Source organism: Podarcis melisellensis, assembly GCF_964234715.1.
Source record: "Podarcis melisellensis genome assembly, chromosome: 10".
NCBI classification, from domain to species: Eukaryota; Metazoa; Chordata; class Lepidosauria; order Squamata; family Lacertidae; genus Podarcis; species Podarcis melisellensis.
The window spans coordinates 75,462,384-75,483,095 of record NC_138542.1 but is presented as its reverse complement, the minus strand read 5'-3'; the positions used below and the strand labels follow the sequence as shown (position 1 = coordinate 75,483,095).

Here is a 20,712-nt window from a genome sequence, read left to right as displayed (position 1 = left end):
CTCCCCTTTCCCTCCCTGGCCGCCGCTCGCCGCGCCCATTGGCCAGGCCGGCGGCGAGGGGGCGGGTCCGGGGCCGCGGGGGCGTCCGCCCATTGGCCCTCCTCTCCAGGACTGGGCGGGGCCGGATCCTGCGCCTGCGCGAGGGGGCGGGCCCGGGGGAGGGGTATAAAGCTGGCGCCCCGCCCCTGGCCCCGCCCCTTCCGCCGCTCCGTCCGCGCCGCGTCCCTCGCAGAGCGAGAGAGCGAGAGAGACCCCCGCTAGAGACCCCCGCGAGAGACCCCTCGGGATGGCCTCCTCCTCCGGAAGCAGCAGCGCCGCCGCCGCCGCCGCCTCGGGCGCCCCCAGCCCCGCCCTGCAGAGAGGCATCGTCAAGATGGTAAAGGGCGCCTCGGAGCATGGGCAGAGTGCAGAGGCCGGGAGGAGGGAGGGGCCCCCTCCGCCAGCTCGCCCTCCGCTCTCCCCTTGCCCGGCTGCCCGGAGGGGGATCCAGCCCAGGACCCCTTCCCCGGGGCGGGGGCTGGGGGGAAAGGGCGCCGCCAAGGGCGCCTCTGAGCATGGGCAGAGCGCCTAGGCCCCTTTCCGGGCGGCCTCTCAGGGGCCGGACCCCTTCGGCTCCCCGCCACGTGCCCCCCTCCGCTAGCTCGCCCTCCGCTCTCCCCTTGCCCCGGCTGCCCGGAGGAGGGTCCAGCCCAGGACCCTCCTCCCCAGCCCTTTCCCCGGGGCAGGGAGGGCGGGAGGGGTCGCAGAACCGAAGCCTTGGGAGGGGGACCCCCAGGGGTCGCCCAGACCAACCCGCTCAAAACCCCGCCCAGCAGCCCCTGAGGAGCAGCAGCAGCTGGATTGGGACCACGTGGGTGTTGGGGTGGGTGAGAGGGATCCCACCCCCCTGTGCCCCAGGACGCCAGCCAGGTGCCCCTGTGGGAAGGCCCTCGGCTCCCCCAGAGACTCCCCTGTGGGAGGTGGGCGTGTGGCCCCCAGGACTGGGAGCCCCGGGACCACCCTTTTCTCTCCCGGGTGCAATTGCAGCCTCCTGAGCTCCTCCTTCGCTTGGGGCTTTGGGGAGGGAGGGGGGCACCTTCCTGCAAGGAGAGGCCATCCCATTCCTTCCCTTTGAAGATAAGGAAGAAGAGGAGCCTCTTGTTTTGCTGCACGTGATGCAGCCAGGAAGGGCCCGGCTGAGTCTCAGCGCCTACGCGTTGCAGGCAGGAGGCCTCGGGTCCAGGCCGGAACCTCTGCCCTAGAGGTGGGGAAAGAGCCTGGTCTCTGGGCAGGGGGCACCCCATGTAGCCCCCTCCATATGTTGCTGGACTGCAGCTCTGGGCCTGGACTGTTGGCCATGCTGGTGGAGCCTGTTGGCATTTGGGCTCTAGTAACATCTGGAGAGCGTTGCCCTAGGTGGCCCAGTGGTCTGGCTTCCGGTGACCTTCAGAAAACGCCCCCAGGATAACTTAGGGGAGCCTTTGCATTGCAAAGGACACGCAGGCTCACACTTGCTTTCTGGAAGGAGTGTGTTTGTGTGTCAGTTGTATCTTTTTGGAGAAGGGCAAGACGCAAACTTGACAAAGTTGTGCGGTGGGGCAAGGCTGGAAGGGCAGTCTCATGGGGTGGGTTGTGGGCTTCCCCCTGGCAGCTCTCTCAGGCCATCTTCCGCAGACTTGCTTCTGGGAACCCACATTGTCTGGGACTGGTGCTGTCAGCGCATGTGGCAGCTTGAGCGTGTGTTGTGGGTTCTTCGTCCAGCCTGCCATGCTGCCGCTTGGTGCTCTGGCATCAGGTGTGTGTGTGTCCTCCCCTGTCCTGGGGGCTGCTTTTTGCTGCAGATCTACGGTGACACAGGACAAGTGCTGGCTGTGCCAGGTCTCGGCCAGTATTTCCAAATGCCGCTAGAAATTCAGCACCAGAAGTTGCTTGTAATAAACCCCAGGCATGCTAGGGAGTAACGTTGCAACCTGGGGGCAGGAAGTGGCCTTACCCGTTGAGCAGAGGATGTTCAGGTGCCTCTAAATCACAGGGCTCTGGAGCCTGAGAGCAGCTGGTTCCCTTCCCTATCCCGAAACAAGTGCCCTGTGGGTCACAAACGTCACTCCACCCCACTGCGATGTGTGAGCCACGCCACATGAAAGAGTTCTGCAATTTAGATGCTTCCCTTGGAGCAGGCAGGGACGGAAGCGCTCGCCCAGTAGCTTTGGGAACCAGTTTAGTTTGGTTTTCGGAGTCTTCTGGGCATCCTGCACCGGTGCATCTCTGCCCCACAGCGAGAAGATCAGTGGGGCTGGTGGGCCAAGGTCCTGGGGCAGCTAGAGAGAATTCCCCCCAGCAGCGCAAGCAGGGGGTGCGCCCTGGCGTGAGGGCACCCGTCCACGGTGGGTGGTCTGCAGTGTGCCCCAGGACCGCTGCCCGAGGGGCGGGGTGCAGCTCAGCTCTGCAGATTCTGATCTGCCCTGCAGTAGCCTTGTGAGGAGAGAAGGGGGCAATGCTCTCCTGTCGTCACTTCCGCAAAGGGTGGCCGGGGTGCCTGTGGTGCTCTGGCCACTTTCTCCAGATCACAGCCTGCAACCGTTCCGGCATTGTTCTTATTTCATTCAGCTCTCATTTATAATTTTTTTGCAACAGGGCTTTAGTGGCAAAACGCAGCACCCCGTGTCCCAGAGGGTCTTAGAGAAGCAGGGAGGCACTTGCTGTCCCTGGGGCTGGCGTGAGGGGGGCTGCCCCCTGGGAAGGATGGTTCCCCATAGGCGCTTCCGTCTTCAGCCTCTCGCCCTGGGGTATACAGCCGTACTTTAACCAGTGAGCTGCACTGCATCTCTCTAAGCGAGGTGGAGTTCCTGTGCCACGAGGAGGAAGTGATCCTCAGCCTCCGTTTTGTCTGAGAGCAGCACCTTCTTCCTGGGAGAATGGGCCCCACTGGTGGAATCAGCCTCAGGTCCTTTCTGTGGGGAAAGCCTGGGCTCTGGCAGGCAGCCTTTTAAACCAGAGGCATATAACCCAGCGTCTCAGTGGGGGGGGGGTGTTGTGAGGTAGGAACTCTGCTCTCTGGTGGTGATTTTTCACAGAGGTGGCATCATCTTGCTAAACTTGAGAAGGGGTGACAAATCTGGGGTGGAGGAAAGACGAAGGAGCGTTGACTGGGGGGGTAGCAGAGGATTTTGGAGGTCGCAGCATCTTCTGACTGGCAGCTGCATTTGAGTGTAGTTCCAGTTATGGGGGAAAGCTTTTTCTCCCCCGCCCTCTGTGGCCCAAGTCGGACAGGTAAGCAGGGCTGCCTGCCTGCCAATTACCTGATGCCCACAGTAGAGTCAGCCGGCTGGTTTCTGCCTGGGTACAAGGGGGCTGGTCCTGTGCTGTGAAGCCCCGACAATTGCCGGTCTGTTGGGGTGACACGGAGCCTCTTGGGGATTTGGGAAGGTGGTCAGCTTGGCTGAGGCAGCCTTGGGAGTCAAAGGGGTGCAGGGAAGGGGGCCTGCGCGGTGCCCTTTGTGCAGGTTGGCGCTCCCACGGATCTCGCCCCTGGCTTTTTCCGGCAAGCAGCCAAGAGCGGGGTGGTCCTTGAGCCTGTCCTGGGAACTAGATTAAGAGTAATTACAGCTCCGGTCCTGGGTGTATCGAGTGCCACAGCCGTGGAACAAGCTCCGTTGAAAGAATCTCTCTCCAATTGATTATTTTGTCAATTTGCTTCTCCGGTTGGAGTTTAATGCTTTGGCGTTTGCACAGAGTGCTTTAATAGACTGGGGCATCGACTGCTACGTTTGAGGGCTGGCGATTTGGGTGAAAGGAGTCGAGAAGAGGATCCAGCCCCCAAGGAAACCCCCCTTGGCCCTTGGGACGGGTGGGGGAAGAAGGTGCTCGGAACAGGGAGGCAAGCCAGGGTCCCAATTCTCACCGCTGGTCCTGAGCCTGGGTGCTCGAAATCGTTGCCTTGAGAAGGAGGCCGGAGAGGCCGCCTGCAGGTGACTATCGCCTGTTCCCCCTCCCTCCTGATCATACCAGGCTGTGCACCATCAGAGCCCCAGTGTCCTTGCCTGTCTTGGCTGGTGGAGGGGCCAGAGGGACGCCTGGAGATCTGGATTTGTGCATCTTTGCATCTTGCCAGGCGGGCACCACAGAGAGCATCACAAGCCGGAGGATATTTGTCCCCTGGTAGCTCTTCTCTGGGCTTCCATGGCTAGCTGCAGCCAGGAAACAGATCTTCCTTATCTCCATTTGCTACTTCGAAGAAAGGCAGCCACAGGCGGTGACCATGGGCCACGTGTCGAGGAGCCCGGGGGTGCGTGTGTGTGTCCATAATTTCTAGTGCGCAACTTTTTATTTGCTGGTTTTAGCCAGGACCTCGGAGGCTTGCAGGGTCAGCTTGGCTGTAGCTTCCGTTGCTGCCCAGCCGGCCGAGAGGAGGCCTGACCTGTGGTCCAGTGATCTGCCTGGACCCTGAACCTTGGCAGGAGGAATCGCCTGGGCATGGCCTTGCCTCTCTCGCACCTGGGCAGAGGGGAAACCTCCCCTGTGGGGCAGGCAGTGGGAGGGCTTGACCTGCTGGGTCCCAGGGAAGGGGGGAGCTCTTGGACGCTGCTGTGGCTGAACCAAGGGAAGTCCCGCCTCTGGGGCTTGGGGGTAACATTGATTGGCTGCTGCTTTGCCAATGGTTGTCTGAAGTTGTAAGGAATCACAAGGAAAGCTTTCAGTGGATTTTTTTAAAAAAAGCTTCATAGTAGTACAGTCGTACCTTGGAAGCCAAACAGAAATCCATTCCAAAACGTTCAGAAACCAAAACGCGGCTTCTGATTGGCTGCAGGAAGCTCCAGCAGCCAATTGGAAGCCCCGTTGGACATTCGGCTTCCAAAAATAGTTCGTAAACCAGAACAGTCACTTCCGGGTTTGCAGCGTTCAGGAGCCAAAACATCCGAGTACTAAGGCGTTTGGGATCCAAGGTGTAGTAGTAGTAGTAATGATAATGGTAATAATAATTTGTTACCAATCCTTCGCCCCAAGGTCCCAGGGCAGGATAGAACATTAAACCACGATATTAAGAGCACTTTAAAACAACTCCCAACAAATGAGGTGGGTCCTAAGAACATAGACCTTCAATTGCAAAAGAAGTCAGGGGGCAAAGAGATGTCTGGCAGCTGTGCAGTTAAGGCACCAGATGCACCTCTGTGGGGGAGGGGCTGCCACGGAAAAGGCCCCGTCCGCCTGGGGTGCCACCCCCTTGAGCCTCTGAAGGTGGAGGGACTGCCAAGAGGGTCTTCGGGGAAGAAGGTAGCCATTCGGATATCTGGGGCTGGAGCTGTCTAGGGCTTTGGCAACCAGGGCAGCGCAGCATTACTTTTTGCTGCTCCGATTTACCTTTGGACGGATTGTGGCCCTGCAGTTCATGAGCGGCTGCAAGCGCTTGGACTTCCTCTTTAGGATGCGATTTTGCTCCCTTGTGTCAATGGCCTTACTCTTTTCTGACCTGACTGGTGTTAGGGAAAGGCAGAAAGGCAGCATAGAAAATTCACATAGCCCATCCTCAACGTACCTTGCTATTGGCTGGCTTGGGCAGTGGCTGGCAGCCGGGCAAAATTCATGGGCAGGAAGGAGCCCCAGACGAACGCCCTGTGAGTAAACTGGGATCTTGCGCATTCAGGGGCAGCGTCTAGGTGCTGGCAGGGTGCCATTGAGGGTGGCAACAGCTGAGGAGGAGGAGAACGGTCCCTTACCTTCAGGCTACCTGGGCACACCTGTGTGAAGCATTGCTCCTCTGACGCTCACACCTGCCTGCTCAGCCAAGGACCCTGTTATTATGAATTCCACTTGCCTTACCTCCCGGTCCCTCAGTGTGGCTTACCTGGGCCTTCCCATATAATCCCCAAAACTCACCTGCGAGGTTGGTCGGCCCAAGGTCCCCCAGTCAGTTTCCTGGCCGAGTGGGCATTTGATCCCGGGACGCGGGTGGCGCTGTGGATTAAACCACAGAGCCTAGGGCTTGCCGATCAGAAGGTCGGCGGTTCTAATCCCCGTGATGGGGTGAGCTCCCGTTGCTCAGTCCCTGCTCCTGCCAACCTAGCAGTTCGAAAACACACCAGTGCAAGTAGATAAATAGGTACCGCTCCGGCGGGAAGGTAAACGGTGTTTCCGTGCGCTGCTCTGGTTCGCCAGAAGTGCCTTAGTCCTGCTGGCCACATGACCCTGGAAGCTGTACACCGGCTCCCTTGGCCAGTAAAGCGAGATGAGCACTGCAACCCCAAGGTCGGCCACGACTGGACCTAATGGTCAGGGGTCCCTTTCCCTTTACTCCTGGGTCCTATTCTGATGCTGCTCACTCTGTTAGATGCTGCTACTGATGCCCCTGCCTCCCTCCCCCCCAGGTTCTCTCTGGCTGTGCTATCATAGTTCGTGGCCAGCCTCGTGGAGGACCTCCTCCCGAGAAGCAGATCAACCTCAGCAACATCCGGGCCGGGAACCTGGCACGCCGGGCAGCTGCGGGGCAGCCAGATGGCAAGGACACACCAGACGAGGTAGGTCTTGGGAGGGGAGATGGGGGGATATGCCGGTCACGGAGGTAACTGAGGGCCTGGAGTGTGTGTGTGTCAGGGGGCTGAATGTTGCCTCTGCTGCCAGGACCTGCTGTGGAGGTGCCCAAGAGGGGGAGGCTGTGGGCACAGGGTGCGACCCACATAATCGAAGGGAGGGGTGGGTAGCAAGGAGATGGCCTGTCTGCCCCCAAGCAAATGGGGATTCATTCTTTATACACAAAGCAGGATCCTTTGGCCAGGGCCTCAGATGGCCTCACCTGCCCAGGTGAGGGCAGAAGTGGCAAATGCCCAAATCCTACAGAGAAGCTCCCCTCTCTGGGCTCAGAGCCCAGCACCCCACAGATAAGGAGGGCATATCGAAGCCAGCCAATTAGCTTACATCTAAGCTAATAAACGAGCTCATTGCTGCATCAGCTGCCAATTAATTCTAGGGTTATCTGGACTGCCAAGATGGCACTTGCAGATCTTCAGGAACAGCTCACCAGAGATGCCCCCCCCACCTCTGTTTTAAAAACAGAATATAAGATGGGACGGGTGGTTTATACATTCCCTCTCTCCCCTACATCAGTGGCCAGGTTTGCACCCTACGCTCAGCCAGGACTTGTGTGGCAGCCAGATTATGTGCTTTTGCTGCACATTGTGACCTTGCCAATGGCCCTTCGGGTCAGATTTTTCTGTCTGTAGGTTCCTGGTCCTTTCAGTCATGCTATTGGTTGCTATTCCACTTCTTGCCACCAGGGGGCGAAGTTTGGCAGGAAATAGCCTGGGTGTGAGTTGCCCCCCCACCCTCCATCACTCCCCCCTTAGTTGCCCATCTTCTGAGGTCCAGGCCTGAGCTTGACCCTTCATGGGGTGGGGTGTGTGTGGGGAAAGATGGGGGTGGCCTCACCTGTGGGAGCATCCCTCCTAGAGGAATTTGTCTCTTACCTTGTATTTTTATGTTGTGAACCACCCTGAGATCTAAGGATGAAATAGTAATAATAATAATAATAATAATAATAATAATAATAATAATAATAATAATAATAATAATATGAAAATCCCCTCTCTAGAGAAGTTCATCTGGCCCCAAAGGGTTTCCATTCTCCCACGCATTGGATGTTTTATCCATCATTTATCGTCAACCGTAGCTATATACCGCTTAATATGCAAATTTCCTAAGGAGCTTATATGAAGCCCTTTTAAGACTTGTTTCTGGCCGTGGAGGTTTTTAAAAATTCTGCATTACATGGGTGGTTCTTAATTGTTCTTTTTGCAAGCTGACGGCTGAGTTTCTGAAAGCGACGAGTCGACCTTGCAATAACAAGGGGTCTGGGAGTGGGTGTTGGGGGGGGATGTGGGGCTGAGCGGCTCCTGTTCCTGACCAGCGACCTCCTTCTTCCTCAGCCCTGGGGGTTCCCAGCCCGGGAATTCCTGCGGAAGAAGCTCATCGGGAAAGAGGTTTGCTTCACGGTGGAATACAAGACGCCCCAAGGCCGGGAGTATGGGATGGTGTACCTGGGGAAAGGTGAGAGGTCCTGCGCAGGGTTGCCCCACACTTGGAGGGCAAATCCCCACAGCCCAGTCTGCCCCTCCTTCCTCCCTGAGCCGGCTGTTCTCCTGTGAGCTCTGAGGTTCATCAGCCAAGTGGGGGGTGAGCAGAGCCTGAGCCTATTCTGAGTTCTTCAGCTCCCAAAACCATCAAAAAAAGAGCTCTGTAGTCATGTGTGGGCACTGGCAGGTCTGGGGGCAAAAAGGAGACCTCCTTGGGAAACGAGGGAACTGTTCTCCCAGGGGAAATTGGCGAAGGGGAAACACAGCTGGAAATCTGGAACGTGGCAGGCAAGGAGACTATTGGGTTGGCCAAGGTGGTGGTCCAGTTAAACCCAGCTCACACAACTCTCTATGCAGTTATGCGTTGTTGTTGTTGTTTAGGCGTTTAGTGGTGTCCGCCTCTTCGTGACCCCCTGGACCAGAGCACGCCAGGCCCTCCTGTCTTCCACTGCCTCCCTCATGCTGGTTTCTATGAGAACACTGTCCCACCATCTTGTCCTCTGCCGTCCCCTTCTCCTTGTGCCCTCCATCTTTCCCAACATCAGGGTCTTTTCCAGGGAGTCTTCTCTTCTCATGAGGTGGCCAAAGTCTTGGAGCTTCCTAAGTTATGTTGAACTTTCTAAAAGACCCAATATAAAAATAGGACATTTAAATTCCACCAAGTGTTCCTTTCTTTAAATATGTCTTTTACATAATGTGTGCAATACCAGAATCATATCCAAGTGTCTCAAAGCCAAAGTTGCGTCCAAATATTCCTTCGTTCAGAATCTCCAAAAGTATACAACTTTGGGAAGTTCTGTATAATACCATAAAGGGTTGTGGGAGCCGTGTTTCCCTATTCCTCTACGGTCCAGTTTCACAGGCAGAAAAGACACATTCAGGGCAAGAATTTGAGCCTCACGCCAGCCGTGACGTGCAAATCCACTGGTGGCATTTTGAAGCCAAGCCGGGGGGGGGGTCCTTCAGGGGCCCAGCCAGTGACCAGGACGGTGCCCTGAGTTCCAGGGGTGCTCACCCCTTCGCCCTGCCCCTTGCCTGCAGTGTTTGCCCAGATAGCAGACAAGCTTGGGTCACCTGCTGGCTGCGCAAGTTGAGGCTAGCCCCTCTCCCCTTCCCATGCCCGTCTCCTGCCCCCGGCTGTGGGTCATCTCCTTCCTGCCCTCCTTTCCCACCTGTCCTTTGCCTGTGTCTCTCTAGTGCTTTGGGGGGCCGGGGTGGGGCTCTGCTTCCCACCCACTGGTTTGTACATCTCTCTCTGGGCCACGTGCCGGGCATAAATCTTCAGAGGTGGGAAGCGATGCCGGTATCTCTCCCGCTTGTTTGCTGCCATGTGAAGGATTTTTCTGCCACGCTGGCCTCGTCTTGCTGCCGCCTGACAGCCCAGGATTTAGCGGAAGAGGTGGATGTTTCCTAATTAACTTCTTCAGCTTTTGGAGAGATCCATGTTGAAATTGCTGGCTGGGCAGGTCTTGGCAGCTGCTCCCCCTCCCCAACTCTCTGGGCTGGTTTGGGCGCGAGAGGCAGGCCTGGGACTGGTAGTGCATTTGCCAAGGGGGTGTGGGTGGGTCTCAGGTTGGGTGATGCTGGAGGGGGTTCCTGGCAGCCCCCCCCCTTGACGGAGCCTCTGGGTTCCTGGCCTTGGGCTGAACTTGAGCGCCTTTGGCTCTGCCTGCAGGGCTGCCTCCTGGAATGCTCCTTCTTGGGGCTGCCCAGGGTCCCTCTGCTCCCCCCCCCGCAGCGGGTGCCCCCCTCCCTCCGGGTGCTTCCTCGCCCTCTGCCTTCCAACGCCCATGGAAGCTTTTTCATGACCTCTACAGTTAATAATAATAATAATAATAATTTATTTATACCCACCCATCTGGCTGGGTTTCTCCAGCCACTCCGGACGGCTTCCAAGAAAATATTAAAATACAATAGTCCATCAAACATTAAAAGCTTCCCTAAACAGGGCTGCCTTCAGATGTCTTCTAAAAGCCTGGTAGTTGTTGTTCTCTTGGACATCTGGTGGGAGGGTGTTCCACAGGGAAGGCGCCACCAATGAGAAGGCCCTCTGCCTGGTTCCCTGTAACTTGGCTTCTCGTAAGAAGGGAACCTCCAGAAGACCCTCAGAGCTGGACCTCAGTGTCTGGGCTGAACGATGGGGGTGGAGACGCTCCTTCAGGTATACTGCACTGAGGCCGTTTAAGGCTTTAAAGGTCAGCACCAACACTTTGAGTTGTGCTCGGAAACGTACTGGGAGCTGGTGTAGGTCTTTCAAGACCAGTGTTATATGGTCTCAGCGGCTGCTCCCAGTCCCCAGTCTGGCTGCCGCATTCTGGATTAGTTGTAGTTTCCGGGTCACCTTCAAGGGTAGCCCCACATAGAGCGCATTGCAGTAATCCAAGCGGGAGATAACTAGAGCATGCACCACTCTGGCAAGACAGTCTGTGGGCAGGGAGGGTCCCATCCTGCGTACCAGATGGAGCTGTCTACCAGCTGCCCTGGACACAGAATTGACCTGTGCCTCCACGGACAGCTGTGAGTCCAGAATGATCCCCAGCCTGCGCACCTGGTCCTTCAGGGCCACAGTTACCCCATTCAGGACCAGGGAGTCCTCTACATAACTCTTTCCTTCCATGGCAGCCTCTTTGTGTGGGTCCCCTGGAAGCCTTTTTGAGGAGGGAGGGCTTTTTGGGTGGAGATCCTTCTTAAGAGCGCCTGGGGAGGCCCTGATCCTTGGCAGAGCAAGGTGAGGAAACACCCCCCCCCCCGCCCAGCAGTGGCAGGATTCCTCCTTGTGCACAGTGGTGAAATCCCTCTTGGGCGCTTTCTTGTGATCTCCTCCTTTATTTCTGCCCCCCTTTGCCCACTGCAAGTGGCCTGGCCATGTGGGGGGGGGGCAGTCTCTGTGGGCCAAGCCAGGCCGACTTGCCGTGGGCTCTGTGCGCACCTCACTTCCCGCCCTCCAGGCAGGCTACCGGTGGCTACTTCTATTATTATGATATATTTATTTATATCCCACCTTTCCCCCTGGCAGGCAACTGGGTTGACGTACAAATAAAAGAACAGCAGCTAAAAATATGGGGAAAACTCCCACAGTCATTAACAATCAATTCAAACTATTCACAAATGTATTAAATCTGTTTAAAACACGCAGACAAAACCAGCAGGGCACCAGCCGCCTCCTTGAAAGCATTTCTTTTAGTTAAGGTTTTTATTTTATTAAAAGCATCTCCGCCCACAGTGGCTCTGCCCTGTCTCTGCGGCTGCTTCTGAATCCCAGTTTTGCAGAAGAGAGGGCTCTTGCGCTCGCATCCTGCCTGCGGTTTGGCCCCCTAGGGCCTGATCCTGCCGGCCAATTCTTCCGTTCTTGGGCGCTGTGCTGCCTCACTAACCTGGCTGTCTTTCCTTGGCAGACACAACTGGGGAGAACATCGCAGAGTCGCTCGTGTCCGAAGGGCTGGCCAGCCGCCGGGAAGGCTTGCGTGGCAACAAGTAGGTCTACTCCTGAGGAGCCGGGCTCCCCTTTGGACGGTTCTCCCTGGCAAACTCTGGGCTGAGGGTGGCTGGGGAGCGAGGCTTCCAAGACAGAGTCTCATCTCTTTACAAAACCAGCCGCCCACAGCCAGCCTCTTGTCCCCTCCAAGATGTGGCCGAAGCTTCTCATAGATGAGAGTCTGGGTAGTTAGTCTCGAAGGTGAGGTCTCTTCCAGAGGCCTCTGCAGCTTCCCTGTGCTTCGTTTTGCTGGCAGAACAGCCCTGTGCCTTCTTCCAAATCCCCTTGTGCCCGAGACCTCGACTGCCCATCGTTGAGCTTGGGTGAGGATCGGGGGGTTGTGTGCTGAATTGGAAGCCCCAGGGAGAGCAGGGTGTCTCTGTGGGGGAGACAGCGCTTCCTCGTGGCCCCAGCATCCCCCAGGGTGCGTTTTGCCACGTTGACTTTGCTGGGAATCCAGGCAGCTCCTGGCAGGTTGGCTGTGCCGCGGCAGGGGGCAGCCCCGCTTCAGGTCTGAGCTCTGCCTTGTGCCAGGAAAGAGCGAGAGCCAGTGTGCCTGCCTGTGTGCGCGTGAGAGAGCGGGGAGTGCCAAGGGGGCCTGATGGCTCTGCTGATGTGTTCACGGCTTTGGAAGAGCCCCAGAGTATTCTCCGGAGGTCGGCGGAGGCGGCTGAGGCCGCGGAGCCTGGCTGGCTGGGCCGGCTGCCATGCCATCTCCACCGGGGCCTCGGCTCACTTTGCTCATGTTCCGCTTGAACGGGAAGCAAACACTGAGAAGGCGACGCTCTTGCCAGGGCAGGCCGGGTCAGCGGGAATCCCTGCACCGCAGGGCGGGCAGCTGCCGGGGCCCCCAAGGAGCTGGCGAGGTGGCACCAGCGCTTGTCCCTGGAATGCAGGCAGAGTGTGTGTGTCGGGAGGTTGCGAGGGTGGCGCAGCCTAGCAGGCGGAGCTGCCCTTTGATAGCAGCCCAGGGCTGAAACTCCAGTGGATTAGTTTAACCAGTTGCTTGAAGCCACGGGAGGGGGGAGTGCTGCTCTTGTGTCAGATCCTGCTTCCTGGAGGCAAACGTTCAGCCGCTGAGAAGAAGGTGCAGAATTAGACGAGCCGTTGGCCGGATCCTGCAGGCTCCTATGTTCCTAATAGCAGTATCCTTTCTGATGCGTAGCACTGTGCCGGCTGGCGAAGGTGGCAACAATTTGCCGCAAGGCCAGAGGGCAAAAGTGATGGCTCTGGTCTACCCAAGGCTTGGTTGCTCACTCTGGGTGTGAAGGGGTCTCCCTGAGCCCCTGGCCTCTGTGGCCTGCTCAGGCTTTGAGCCAGAGACTGTCACGGGAGCCCTGTTTCCTTATATGCCCAGCGACAGGGTAAGGCAGAAGGGGCGTGGGCTGAATTGGGGACCACCTCTTGCCACAGATACACGAGGGTCTGTTGCAGGATAAAACTCTGACATCCCACCTTTGCGTTGTACTTGACTGAGCGGCTGGAATTATTTCCTTCTTTCTTTGGTGATCCCTCGTAGCCGAGTAAGATGGTCTTCCACGTATGTCGTAGCGAATACAAGTGTCAAACGTGACAACTTTAAGGGGCAGTACTTGCAGAAGATGAACTTTTCTTTGTAATGTTCCACATCTGCCTTGACAAAGTGTGGTTGTTGTATGCAGCTGCTGTGTGCAGGTATCAGACGAAGGATACGAAAGATCATAACTTGTGCCTTTGCAAAATACAGTTGCTGTATGCCGGTGTCAGACGAAAGAACTTGAACATGACAAGGATTCCCGGAATAATACCTTGTTTCTCTGTGCCGGTCTTCGTCAGCCGTGCACACTCATGTTTTTTGTATCAGAGACATGGAACGAGTGACATCGGCATACAGCAACTATATTTTGCTATTTTTGACAGTTGTATTTGCTAAGCTTTGGAGTCCAAAGCTTTTATTTGGACATTACTTATATAAGAATTGATCTATTTGTATTTCCTGTTCTAAACGTTGGTCTTTAAGTGCTTATTCTCAATTAGATAATGTGAAAAGAGTTAATGTTAATATGTATAAAGAACTTATATACCGTATTTTTTGCTCTATAAGACTCAATTTTTCTCTCGTAACAAGTAAGGGGAAATGTGTGTGCGTCTTATGGAGCAAATGCAGGCTGCGCAGCTACCCCAGAAGCCAGAACAGCAAGAGGGATTGCTGCACAGCAATATTTTCCCCCTTGTTTTCCTCCTCCAAAAGCTAAGTGCGTCTTATGGTCTGGTGCGTCTTACAGAGCGAAAAATACGTTAGTTAAACACAGCCAGTTACGTTGTGGGTATATTAGTTAGTTGAATTTATGTAACTGTCAGTTTGACAGTGTTGGGAAACAGAATAATGCCTCGTGAAAATCCAGCCCGCCTGTAAAACTTCCGGTAGCTAAGGCAGCAAGGACCAGTCTTAGTGCTTAGCGAAACGAAGGTGTGTAAAGCTGACAGCAGAAAGGCCCCCTAATTTCCCTCCGCTCTGATTATTTTTGGCATTGTTAACAGTGCAGATCCTCTGCATTCCCTCCCTGGGAAATCTCTGCTGGCCTCGGGTGATGACCGCAGGGTTGGGTGGTTTGTCTGACGGCCGGCCTTTCTCTGTTCCCAGTCCAGAGCAGAACCGGCTGGCTGAGCTGGAGGAGCAGGCCAGGATTGCCAAGAAGGGCATGTGGAGCGACGGCACCGGATCCCACACCGTCCGGGACCTGAAGTACACCATCGAGAACCCCCGCCACTTTGTGGACTCCATGCACCAGAAGCCCGTCAATGGTGAGTCGCGGGCAAAGGAGGGAGGGCTGCTGCTGGGGGGGGGGGCAGTGCCAGGGCCCGGTGTGTCTGCAGACCTTCCTTGGTCTAAAAAAGAGAGATTTTACTATCCCCCCCCCCCCAAAGAAGTTTCTGCAGAATCCTGTCTTGCCAAACAGCACCCAATGGTAGTCCACCGATCGCCCTCGAATGAGACAGGCGTAAAATAAAACTGCAAGTGAGCGTGTGGAAGGCAGTGAGCGGAGCGCTTTGTGGAATAGAGATGAGGGTTAAACAAACCTTACTATACCCAGGGGAAGGAAGAAGAGAAGTCTGGGTCAGGTGCTCACAGTGGCTGACTGAGGTGCTCATTATGGGAAACCTACTAGCAGGATCCAAGCACCCCCCCTCCCAGCCACGGGCATTCAGGTGCCCTGCTGCCTCCAGCTGAGGGAGAGCTGTTGTCGCTGGCAGCCATTAATAATAATAATAATTTATTATTTGTAGCCCGACCATCTGGCTGGGTTTCCCCAGCCACTCTGGGCGGCTTCCAGCAAAATATTAAAATACAGTAATTCATCAAATATTAATAATCTCCTCCTCCTCCATGAACTCGCACAATCCTTTTTAAAAAGTCCTCCGCAAGTTGGTTGCCAGCACCACCTCCAGTGGGAGGGAGTTCCACAGTTCAACTCTGTGTTCAAAGTATTCAAATGCCCTCGGTCAGCAGGTAGACCTTTCAGGACCCGGTTTGGGGAGGCATCTGGGTGCAAGCTGCCTGCGGCCACAGCTGGACAGAGCTGCTCTTGCGCATGAATCTGGCCCTGGGGTTTCCCTTTGGGGCATCTGTTTGGCTTCCATGAGACCGGGAGGCAGGTCTCCAAGGGCCATGGGCCTGATCCAGCAGGCTAGGATTACGCTTGCTGCGAAGGTCCCAGCTTCAGTCCCCGGTTTCTCCAGCGTGGGCTCCGGAGAGCCTCCTCTGCCCGTCCGTGGAGGCCAGGGGTCAGCAACCTTTTTCAGCCGGGGGCCGGTCCACCGTCCCTCAGACGTTGTGGTGGGCCAGACTATATTTTGGAAAATTTTTTAAAAATTGAACAAATTCCTGTGCCCCACAAATAACCCAGAGATGCATTTTAAATAAAAGGACACATTCTATTCATGTAAAAACACGCTGATTCCTGGACCGTCTGCAGGCTGGATTGAGAAGGCGATTGGGCCGCATCCGGCCCCCGGGCCTTAGGTTGCCTTCCTGTGGTGTAGGCAGCACTGAGCTCAATGGTCTGACTCGGAAGGAGGCCGATTCCTGGGCTGCTGCTCCTGCCTCCAAGCGCTCAGCACTAGTGGAAACTCTTTCTCTCCCGCAGCCATCATCGAGCACGTCCGGGACGGCAGCGTGGTGCGGGCTCTGCTCCTTCCCGACAACTACTTGGTGACAGTCATGCTCTCTGGCATCAAGGTGAGCAGCCTGGAGGCCCTGTCCCCTCACGGCGCCCAGTGCGACTCCTGCCCTCTCCTCTGTGACGTGTGTGGGGCTGAGGGGTGGCGAGTGCGAGTTCTGCTGAGTGAATCGACGGAGGGGGAGGAAGGGAGTTCTGGGAGCGCCTGGCCAGAGGAAGGACTGGCTACCACCCGAGGCCCCTCTCTGAGCGGGCAGGAAGATTTGGGGGCCCAGGTAGTGGCTCCGTGTGTGAATTCACCCCCTGCCCTGGTCTCCCACCCCCTTGAGTTTGCCTCGTGCCTTCGTGGGTCACAAATGGAACAATTGGCTCCGCTGTCGTTTGAGCCAATAAGCGAGCCCAAGGCCAGGGCTGAGTCTACCTGTCCTGCGTTTCACCTGCAAGGCTGTGAGGCCAGGCAGGTCCTTTATGAAAGCCGTGGGCTCTCCTTCCTTGGAGGTTTATAAGCATAGCGATTCTTATCTGCGATTGCAGGGGGTTGGACTAGATGATCCTTGGGGGTCCCTTCCAATTCCCTAGTTCTGAGATTCCTGGGATTCCCGCCCCCCTTGACTCCTCTTCACGGAGCGACCCCTTTCCGTCCGGTATTGAGGCTGGGGAGGGGGAGGCAGGAAGGAGCTTTGCCTCCCTGGGGGGTTTCCCTCGGAGCCCCCTCTGGCCTGGCTGCGGGTCTTGCTGGCTAGGGTGGGTGGGCCTGGGTGTTTGTGTTGGGCCTGGGGATCATTTAAGGTTTACGATTTGGTCATTTGAGGTTTATGATTTCTCTATTTCCTTCTGAGGAATCTGAATAGTTCAGTGAAACGATCCTTGTAGCTGGCATCCCATTAAAGCTTTCTTCAATTCTAGGTCTTTCTAATTTTTTCCTTAAGCTTTTTGATTTTTATGATTTAGTTTATTTCTATAAGATAATATTTCTAGTTGATTACTTCTCGTTTCAGGGATTTTCACGGTATTTCATTTGTTTTGTGTAATTTTTGGGTTCCGTGGCTGTCTTTTTTCCTACTGGGGATCCTGGCCCAGCTGCCACCTTGGCCCTGAGGGAATGGCCCTTGTGCCCCGCAGCGGGTGACCCACGGAGGCAGGCGCTCCCCAAAGAAGGCTGAGGGGACCCCCCTGTCCGTCTGGAGGCCTCAGGCATGGCTCTGGGGCCAAGTCAACTGGGGATCTCTAACGGCTGTGTCTCTCTCATGGGGGTGCCAAGCCCCTTGGTCCCGGTTCTGCTGAGAGGCTGGGCAGGCGCTCTTCTTCCTGCCCTGACTTGTCTTGTCCCCCCCCCCAACCAGTGCCCCACCTTCAAGCGGGAAGCGGACGGCACAGAGACCCCCGAGCCCTTTGCAGCGGAAGCCAAGTTCTTCACGGAGTCTCGTCTGCTCCAGAGGGACGTGCAGATTGTCCTGGAGAGCTGTCACAACCAGAACATTCTGGGCACCATCCTTCACCCGGCAAGTGCAGAGCGGGGGGGGGCAGGCGGGGGGCCCCTGGGACGGCTGTGAGGTGTCCGGAGAGCTCCTTGGGGTGCCCTCCTCCCTTAGCGTCCTGGGCAAGAGCCAGAGGGAGACTCTTGGGGGGGGGTCAGTCCAGGCCAGTCTGGGCTTGGCTACACTCGTGGGGCTGGGTGGGTCTCAAGGGGCTTGCAGGGGTGGGTGTGCTGGGGACCTGAGGGGCAGGCGGGGGGCAACAGGAGAAGAGACTGGGGGGCCGAGAGACGGAAGAGCAGAAGACACCCCCCTTCCGCAGGGCCTGGCCTTTTCGACAGGGGTGGGGCTTTCTCAGGGGAAGAGAGATTGGGGGCATAGATGTCAACGTTTACCTTTTTAAATAGTTGACAGCTGTGGTTGGGGGGGCTCCGTTCCAGAAGACCTGGGGCCCTGGGCACCCCACATCTCCCCACATTGCCCTCCAGACTGGGCCCAGCTGAGTCTCACCCCCTTCTGAACTTCTGCCCCAGGCCTCTTGGTCTTCCTCGCTGGCCTTCCCTCATCTTTGCCAGGAGCTCGTCCTACTCTCGAGTAGGACCCTGGCAGAGACACCTGCCCGACTGGCATGTTCCCTCCCTCCTGGTCGTTCGTTCGGGAGCTTCAAAAGCTTTCTTCTGCCTGAACATCACAGCGACCGATGCCAACAGACACTGGCACACTTAGGGATCCACAGAACTGGATCAGCAAGCATAACAATGCTTTCATATGTGTTCTGTCATTTTAAATGCATTTTATTTTATTTTTAATTGTCCTATTTTACCACCTTGGGCTGCTTTATGAGGCAAGGCGGGATAGAAATCTAACGAATGAATGAATTGATGCACCAATAAAGGCAATAATGATAATAACGAAGATATATATAGGTTTGCCCTGAGCAAACGTAATCTGTCGAGGCTCTTGGGGGGGGGGTTCAGGGGTTGTGTGTGTGTGTTTGGCCATGAAGCTGGAGTTTTTAGCTCCCTCTCTCTCTCTCTCTCTCTCTCTCTCTCTCTCTCTCTCTCTCTCTCTCTTTCTCTACTTGCCCGGCTGCAGAATGGGAACATCACAGAGCTGCTCCTGAAGGAAGGCTTTGCTCGCTGCGTCGACTGGTCCATCGCCGTTTACACCCGAGGAGCAGAGAAGCTGCGAGCGGCTGAGAGGTAGCCCTGCCCAGCCTGCCCTCCTTGGGCCGTGGGGCTCCGTTCTGTTTCACAGAGGGGGCTTGGGGAGGCGAGGGCTCCTTGAGAAGGCCAGGAGGGTGTCCAGATCCCCCGGCCCCAAGGTGGGCTTGTGGGAGGGGCTGGGTGCAGTGATAACAGAGCAAGTGAATCCAGACAGATACGGGCTCATCCTGGCAGCAGCTTCACATGATTTGGGGGCTTATCTTGGCGCTTGCAGGCCTTGCAGAACATTTCACAGGCCAGAAGCAGCCCCAATACCCAGAGGGCACCTTGCTAATTGGGCTGCCTCTTAAAAGGGGATAGGTGCTAAGGGGAGCTTTAGGCGATGGGGTACTTTTTTAAAATAATTTTTTATTGCTTATACATACATTTATATATTTTAACTTTCACCATTTCAAAAACATTAAAGAGGCTCTTTCAAATCTTTGGACCTCCTCCCCTCCCTCCATGGGTTTCATTTCCAAAGAAAATACATTCTTTTTCCTTTTTCCTTTGTCTTTTACTGTCCTCCTACCAGATGTCAAAGAGAAAAATAACTACCAAACTTTTAGAAGACATCTGAAGGCAGCCCTGTTTAGGGAAGCTTTTGATGTTTAATAGGTTATTGCATTTTAGTGTTTTGTTGGAAGCCGCCCAGAGTGGCTGGGGAAACCCAGCCAGATGGGTGGAGTATAAATAAATTATTATTATTATTATTACTATTATTATCATCATCATTATTATCATTACTTATCATATATTCATAGTTTCCCAAGTTCATTTCACATTGCAAGTGTCATTATATCCCTGCCAGTGGTTTTAACTGTTCACAGTGGTCATTCCAGTCTTTTAAAAATACTTTCAGCAGGTGACGGGGTTCTTGCCCAGCTCAATGTTCTGCCTTGCAGGTGGGAAGGAGGGTGGGGGGCGGGGCCCTCTTCCTCCTCCTCCGAGGGGGTTTCTCTGGTCCGCTTTGGACTCCGATTCTTCTCTGTGTTCCAGGTATGCCAAAGAGCGCAAGCTGAGGATCTGGAGGGACTATGTGGCGCCCACGGCCAACCTGGACCAGAAGGACAAGCAGTTTGTGGCCAAGGTAGGCAAGGGTGTGTGTGGCCTTTGTTAGGCTGATATGGGGCAGGGGTGCCTGGAGAAACGGCCACTCTATCTCGGTGATGGAGGGCAGCGGAGCCGCAGGCTTGGGCAGCCAGGAACGGGCCTGGAGCCTCAAGTGCCCTTGCCTGCCCCTTGCCCAGGCTGCCATATCTGGGTGTTGCCCACTCTTGGCCAGGGCTGAGTCCCCCAATGCCAGAGCGTCTCTTCTCACCTGCTCAGGAGAGAGCTGGTGGCGCTCCAGGGGAATGGCGCGTAGTCTGGTCAGTGTCTGAAATTCCCCAGGTGCCAGGCAGGTTTTGTGACTGGCATGGGTCCAGTTGTGCCCACGTGGAGATCTCTGGGCGCCAGGTTGGCGCCTGGCATCTCCACCTGGCTGGTCCCTCTGGCCTCCTGAAGCAGGGAAGCGGAAGAGCTTATTTGTTGCCCTCTATGGCCTAGGACCCTCGTACCTACGGGACCCCTTCTCCTGGTATGTCCCCTTATGGTCTTCAAACAAAAACATTTTGGAGATCCCGGGCTACAGGGAGGTTAGGCTGGCCTCAACCAGAGCCAGGGCTTTTTTGGCCGTGGGCCCGATCTGGTGGAACGCTCTGTCCCAAGAGACCAGGGCCCTGTGGGACTTGACATCTTTCCACAGGGCCTGCAAGACAGAGCAGTTCCACCAGGCCTTTGGCCAAGGCGGAGTTTGACCCCTTTCTTGGGCGATCCTCGTAGAACTCTGACCCAGTGTTGGCCATTAATTGGGTTCTGATTTGATTTTAGAATGAATTGATTTTAGAATGCTGTGTTACTTTTATTGTTGTTAGCCGCTCTGAGCCCGGCTTCGGCTGGGGAGGGCGGGATATAAATAATTTATCATCATCATTATTATTATTATTATTATTATTTATATCCTGTCTTTTCCTCCCATGGTTCACCCTCCCTACAACGACCCTGTGAGGTAGGTTAGGAGGCTGTGATTGACCTCCAGATCACCCGGTGAGATTCCTGGCTGAGAGGAGATTCGAACCCTGATCTCCCAAGGTCCTAGTCTGACACTCTCACCACCCCACCTCACTGGCTCCCTAGAGTCCCTCTGCTATGGGGCAGCTCTGTAAATTACGTAGGTAAATAGGGGGAAGAAAAATGTCACGTAGAGTAGGACCTGAAATGTTTTCCTTGAAGCCTGAATTTGTTTTACCTTGGATGGTTTGGTTTGATGTTCTCATGTGTTCTAAACCGCTCTGAGGTTTTTTCTTTAAAATA

At 55.6% G+C, this 20,712-nt stretch overlaps 1 protein-coding gene across 1 annotated transcript in view; it reads left to right on the top strand.

Moving 5' to 3' along the window:
- The first annotated feature begins 215 nt into the window (after positions 1-215).
- SND1 (staphylococcal nuclease and tudor domain containing 1) overlaps positions 216-20,712 on the top strand; it is a 220,073-nt gene continuing 199,576 nt past the window's right edge. Inside the window, exons 1-9 of the mRNA XM_081926896.1 lie at positions 216-376; positions 6,342-6,491; positions 7,896-8,016; positions 11,438-11,516; positions 14,141-14,301; positions 15,645-15,736; positions 17,021-17,179; positions 18,248-18,354; positions 19,357-19,447. Of these exons, the coding sequence (XP_081783022.1) occupies positions 287-376; positions 6,342-6,491; positions 7,896-8,016; positions 11,438-11,516; positions 14,141-14,301; positions 15,645-15,736; positions 17,021-17,179; positions 18,248-18,354; positions 19,357-19,447 (1,050 nt within the window). The 5' untranslated portion in view covers positions 216-286. The remainder of the gene's footprint in view (positions 377-6,341; positions 6,492-7,895; positions 8,017-11,437; positions 11,517-14,140; positions 14,302-15,644; positions 15,737-17,020; positions 17,180-18,247; positions 18,355-19,356; positions 19,448-20,712) is intronic.